Source organism: Zerene cesonia, chromosome 16, assembly GCF_012273895.1.
Source record: "Zerene cesonia ecotype Mississippi chromosome 16, Zerene_cesonia_1.1, whole genome shotgun sequence".
Classification (NCBI taxonomy): Eukaryota; Metazoa; Arthropoda; class Insecta; order Lepidoptera; family Pieridae; genus Zerene; species Zerene cesonia.
The window spans coordinates 1,765,729-1,771,728 of NC_052117.1; the positions used below are offsets into that span (position 1 = coordinate 1,765,729).

Genomic DNA, 6,000 nt, shown 5'->3' on the forward strand with positions numbered 1-6,000 from the left:
GTTTCATAGTTCCAGTAAAAGAATTGCGATGGCAAAAACTTTCGGATAAAAAGGATATCGGCAAAACAGGGAAGATTTTTAGAAGTTTGTTAGTTTGCCTATTTTTTGAGAATCGATTTCGCTGTTCAATTGTCACTCCATAGTTAGTTGTGTGATATATAATGGAAATCGTGCGATCTCTTCACTCACGTCCACCGTTAACCCCGCGCGTAACCAGGAGAAGCAGGTGGACCAGCAGAGCCAGGAGCGCGAGGAGCTGGAGGGCAACCTGCGGCGGCTGCAGGAGCGGCTCGAGCGCGAGACCGCCGCGCACATGGCGTGCGCCGAGCGGGCGCGCGCCGCCGCCTGCCGCGCGCACCAGCTGGAGCAGCAGGTGAGATGCCACGGGCGGTTGGAACGCGGCGTTTTCTTTTTGTTAGGTTCTGAACAGGTGCTGTTGTTTGACGCCGCCTGTCACGCGAACTAGCTGGAGCAGCTGGTGAGAAGAGCGATTGGCGGTTGGAATGCGGTATTTTCTAATTGATAGGTTCTGAACAGATGCTGTTACGCGACGCCGTCTGCCACGCGAAGGAGCTGGAGCAGCAGGTGAGCTGCCCGATCCCGGGTTAAACGATACGTTTTTTTACTCATGAGTTCTGAATAGATGCTGTTGCGCGCCACATGCCACGCCCATTAACTGGAGCAGCGTGAGCTTTGCTAAAAATATATTTAATTCATTGTTAATGGACCTTAATACGGTGGTTGTTAGCTTATAATGCTTTGGAAGTTTCGACCATAACTTTTCTAATGTTCAAGTTCATTTTATAGTTCACGTTTTATACAACTGATGTTTAGTTAATTTATAATTTTTGTATCAAGTAAATAATATATTGAAATTGCAATAATAACGAATAATCTATATGTTTTTAGTTGAATCAAGAAAGAACCGAACGAGCGAGATTCGAAAAACTAGTCAGCGAAGGGAGCATACCTGATGATGCAAAGGTAGCATTTTCATTAATTTTAAGTAAATGTTGTTCATTGTTCATTTCTTTAGTTTTTTCTTGTGGAATTACTTTAAAAATTTCATCAATATGAAATTCCCGACTCACTCGTTAGTTAAAGCCTTAAAATAATATAAATTACCAGATGTCCTATTTATGTATGCACTAAAATTATTTTTTAAATATTTCGACTATGTACATTTTACTAATTGTTGGGGTAATTTGCGTTGGTCTCGAGTATTTTGGGAAGGATATTTAACACTAAAATACAGTAGGTACATATAGAGTTGCGTGTGTATCCGTAATCCTCTATATTATGCAAATTGCTTGGCGGTCACTTTTTAACGTTTTAACGCGGCATCAGCGACCGATAGGAAGGCGTAACAATCAACACGCCAACACTCGCTCTCCTATATCATCGTTTTAAGAACCTGTGTCTTCCAATGCTGGCGCTATGTAAATGGAAAAGCATCGTAGGACCAATAGCACCTCCCCCCTCCCCCCAGGTGAGCAACCTGAAGAGCGCAGTGATAGAGACGTGCAGCGCGCCGCCCCCGCCGCCGCCGCCCGCGAGCGCCGCGCCGCCCCCGCCCGCCGCGCCGCTGCCCCCGCCCGCGCCCCTCGCGCCCTTCGCCCCCGCACCCCCGCGCCCCAAGAAGAACGTGCCCACCCCGGGCAACCCGCTCAAGAGCTTCAACTGGAGCAAGCTGCCCGACACCAAACTGCACGGCACCATATGGCAAGAGCTGGACGACACCAAGCTGTACGACGCGATCGATTTGCACGCGATCGATAAGATGTTCTGCGCGTATCAGAAGAATGGTGTGCAGGTGGGTTGCATTATTTGGGGGTATATGCATTAATCTTTATTAGGAAATGAAGTGGTGATTTATTTAGGTTTGCGTTGTTTTGGCCAGTTTTAACACCAGAAAGAGTAGGTATTGCTTGGAAATCTTTATTTTATTTGTCTGTTTGTAAAAAGAGTAATTAGAGGGGAATAGAAGGGGAAAATAAGAAAAAAAAATATTGTTAGATTATGAATAGATTCTGATTTTATATTTAAATGTACCATTGTTTAGTTCGAAGACAAGAAAATTTTTTTCCTAAACTTACAAAAAGAAAAAGTGTAAATAAAAAGGAAATTACGCCATTAGGCTTAAAATCAACCTCTTAATTATTTCCTTAAATATAATTTCAGAACGAAGGATCAGTGGAAGATCTAAGACAATTGGGATCCAAGCCGCGTACCAAGATTTTGTCAGTGATAGACGGACGCCGCGCTCAGAACTGCACCATATTGCTGTCCAAGCTGAAGATGAGCGACGAAGAGATCTGCAGGTGAGAAAGGATTTGATAGTATCAATAGTATATGGAAGTTTATTGCATTTTAGATGTAAATTATATATGGAATTTTGATATGGAAGTATTGGAACTTCGTAGAGCTTCCATTTTTTATAAGACAATTGGAACTTATTCGATTACTGAATTTTGTGTTAAATATAGACATAAAATAGTAGCGAAGGCAGAATATTTTCTATTAGTTGTTAATGTATTTGTATTTATCATATATACAACTAGCTTGCACTAGTTATTTATTGTTTAGTTATTGGCCCGGTTTCACTTGTGATACTAATTTTCTAATGGTGGAAGATCTTTTTAAATTAGTTCAAAAGTTTTTGTGTGAAAAAATTTACAAACATAAATACAAACTTTCCTTTTAATTGTATAAGTAAACATTATCATTTGGTTCTAAACGGGCAATTTTGCACTGACACTTCATAAAGCAGCACTAGAAAACTTAACTATTTTGTACTAAAAATAAAATGCATATTTCCAGAGCAATCCTGCGCATGGACAGTTCAGAACAGCTGCCGATAGACATGGTGGAACAGCTGCTCAAATTTACCCCGAGTGCTGAAGAGGCGGCTCTGCTGGAGGAGCATCAAGACGAGCTGGACAGCATGGCGAGGGCCGACCGGTTCTTGTATGAGATATCGAAGTGAGTGCTGATTTGAGAGGAGGAGACTTTTTTTAAGTTATATAATAGTTCGGGATGGCCAGCGTGATAAATTATGGCTTGAACCCTCATAGGAGAACAGTGTCCCTGCACTGTGTGCATATATGTATTATTTTCTTTAGTGATCACCGTCGCCATGAAAATAAATTTTTACATTTTTTCTATCTACGATGTACGATCTTAACTACTTTAGCGGAAATGTAATTTCATTTTGAATAATTGTTTACTAAAGCAATTCCTCAAAAGCTAAGAAATGATCTTGCAGAATCCCCCACTACCACCAGCGCGTGCGCACGCTGCTATTCAAGAAGAAGTTCTCGGCCGCCGTTGCCGAGGCAACCAGCCGCGCCTCCGTGGTCCTTCGAGCCGCGAGGGACATGACCCGCTCCAGGAGGTTGAAGACATTGCTGGAGATCGTGCTGGCGTTAGGGAATTATATGAATAGGTGAGGGAATCCATTATCATCACATATTTGCCCGAATTCTACTCGCATGGTATGCTACTAATTTAAAAAAAAAAATGTATTGGAAAGTCCGTTAAAAACTTTCTTATTTTACATATTTAAAATAATTACAATAATGCTACTAATTCATCTTCAATGACGTTATTCATCATCAGCCCATATATGTTCCCACTGCTGGGACACAGGCCTCCTATGAGGGTTCAGGCCATAATCCACCACGCTGGCCAAGTGCGGGTTGGCATGACGTTATTCATTGAAGATAAATTAGTAGCATTTTTTTGTAATTATTTTTACACAATTATTTTTAACTAGCTGCGCCCCGCGGTGTCACCCGCGTAACTCCGTATCACTTTGGAATATCGGGATAAAAAGTTACCTATATGTTATTCCAGTTTTCCAACTGTCTACGTATCAAATTTAATTGCAACTGGTTCAGTAGTTTTGCGTGAAAGAGCAACAAACGCACTCACATCCTTACGAAGTTTCGCATTTATAATATTAGTAGGATCATTTTTAACATTTGGGGACCAAATTTATTTTGTATTATAACTTGAAGTGGCAACTCCCTGCACAGGAACGCCCATTAACTTTTTTTGTAGAAAAGATTTATAAACTATGCTTTTAATAATATTGTAAATTATGTACTTACAGAGGGGCTCGTGGTAACGCGTCCGGTTTCCGCCTGTCGTCGCTGAGCAAGCTGGCCGACACTAAGTCCAGCGTGTCCAGGAATACCACGTTGCTGCACTATCTCGTCGAGATGCTGGAGACACAGGTATTTGTTAAATTTAATTTTTAGTTTTATAGTATTGAAATGCTTTATAAATGAGAAATTTTGAAAGAATAGAAAAAAATTGATCACGAGGCAGGATTCGAACCTGGGTTTCTTGCCTAACGTTGCTACGGTTAGGCAAGAAACGCAGGTTCGAATTCTGCCTCGTGATCAAATTTTTCTATTCTTTCAAAATTTCTCAGGTTTTGTTTTCGTGATTTGGTAACGAATTTAGTAAAAAAAAAAATAAACGGTAGTTGTGTTATAATGGTTTTGATTTTATATATGAAATTTTCTATATAAATAAGTATCTTCAATAATTTTTTTTTATCTTCAATAATTTCTGACCGTCTTCATAATACAGTGGATAACACGTCAACCGAGGCGTCCTGGGTTCGATTCCCGGTGGGCACTCACAAAAAAAAAAACGATGTCTCGGTCTGACAGAACATAGAAGGCTGATCACTTACTTGTCCATAAACAAAATCAATCAGAAATAAAATAAAACAGATAATGAATAAAATAAAACAGATGTATATCATCTGCCCCCATACCCCACTAGGGGACTTAGGGGACTTAGGGGGAATAAAGTCGTGCTCGATCAGTTATTGAAGCGAAAGCGTCGCTTAACCGTCGAGCGCTTTCTGTGAGTGGCAACACGTTAACAAGCCCGTAACACGAGCGCAGTCGAAGTACTCGTGCGTGTAACTAGGTAGGTGAGCTAAGGTTGTGAGTTGCGCAGTTCAAGGACGTGCTGCTGCTGGAGGAGGACGTGCCGCACGTGCGCAGCGCGGGCAAGGTGTGCGTGGAGCAGCTGGAGCGCGACGTGGGCGCGCTGCGCGGCGGGCTGCGCGAGGTGGCGCGCGAGCTGGACTACCACGCGTCGCTGCCCGCGCGCGCGCCCGCCGACGCCTTCGTGCCCGTCATGCGCGACTTCCACGCGCACGCCGTCTGCTCCTTCACGCAGCTCGAGGACCTGTTCCAGGTGCGTGCGAAGCTGCCCGTGCGTGCGACGCTGCCCGTGCTCTCCTATAGCTGACGAACAGACGTGGCTTGAAAACGACAAAAATATCTTTAAAATTTCATGAGTACTGGGAATTGGGATTAATTTCAACATACATCATCATATATTATGTTGCCACTGCTGGGACACAGGCCTCCTATGAGAGGTCCAAGTTATAATCCACCACGCTGGCCAAATGCGGGTTAACAGATGTCACATATTGTTGAACCTTTAATTCTCGGGCATACCGGTTTTCTCAAGATGTTCTTTGTGTCCTTCACCGATTCCAGCAGTGGTAATATTATCCACACGCTCAGATAACGCGTCCGATCTTGAACCCCCAACCAATCGACATTTTGAGTTAAATGTGACATCCAGGGAATAAGCACGTGAATTGATAACTATAAATGTCAATTTTTTGCTATTTATTTTCATTATATTATGTTTATTGTGGTGGACTATGCCCTAAACCCTCATAGAAGGCCTGTGCCCCAGCAGTGGGAACATGTATGGGCTAATGATGCTTATCGTACAAAAACATTTGTTTCACATGATATTTGACTCGTAAGTAAAGACGATCTGACATAAGTGACGCTCGCACAGGATATGAAGAGCAGGCTGGAGGCGTGCGCGCACGCGTTCGGCGAGGAGGCGTCGGCGTCGCCCGAGCAGCTGTTCGGCGCGCTCGACTCCTTCCTCGCGCAGCTCGCCGACGCGCGCGCCGAGTGCGACGCCGCCCGCCGCCGCCGCGACGAGGAGGAG

At 43.4% G+C, this 6,000-nt stretch overlaps 1 protein-coding gene across 1 annotated transcript in view; it reads left to right on the top strand.

Moving 5' to 3' along the window:
- LOC119833134 (disheveled-associated activator of morphogenesis 1) overlaps positions 1-6,000 on the top strand; it is a 57,918-nt gene that overhangs the window by 49,133 nt on the left and 2,785 nt on the right. The window contains exons 12-20 of the mRNA XM_038357041.1: positions 218-373; positions 910-984; positions 1,490-1,813; positions 2,182-2,321; positions 2,821-2,982; positions 3,266-3,445; positions 4,115-4,238; positions 4,978-5,220; positions 5,842-6,000. The exon at positions 5,842-6,000 is cut by the window's right edge and continues 24 nt beyond it. Of these exons, the coding sequence (XP_038212969.1) occupies positions 218-373; positions 910-984; positions 1,490-1,813; positions 2,182-2,321; positions 2,821-2,982; positions 3,266-3,445; positions 4,115-4,238; positions 4,978-5,220; positions 5,842-6,000 (1,563 nt within the window). The remainder of the gene's footprint in view (positions 1-217; positions 374-909; positions 985-1,489; positions 1,814-2,181; positions 2,322-2,820; positions 2,983-3,265; positions 3,446-4,114; positions 4,239-4,977; positions 5,221-5,841) is intronic.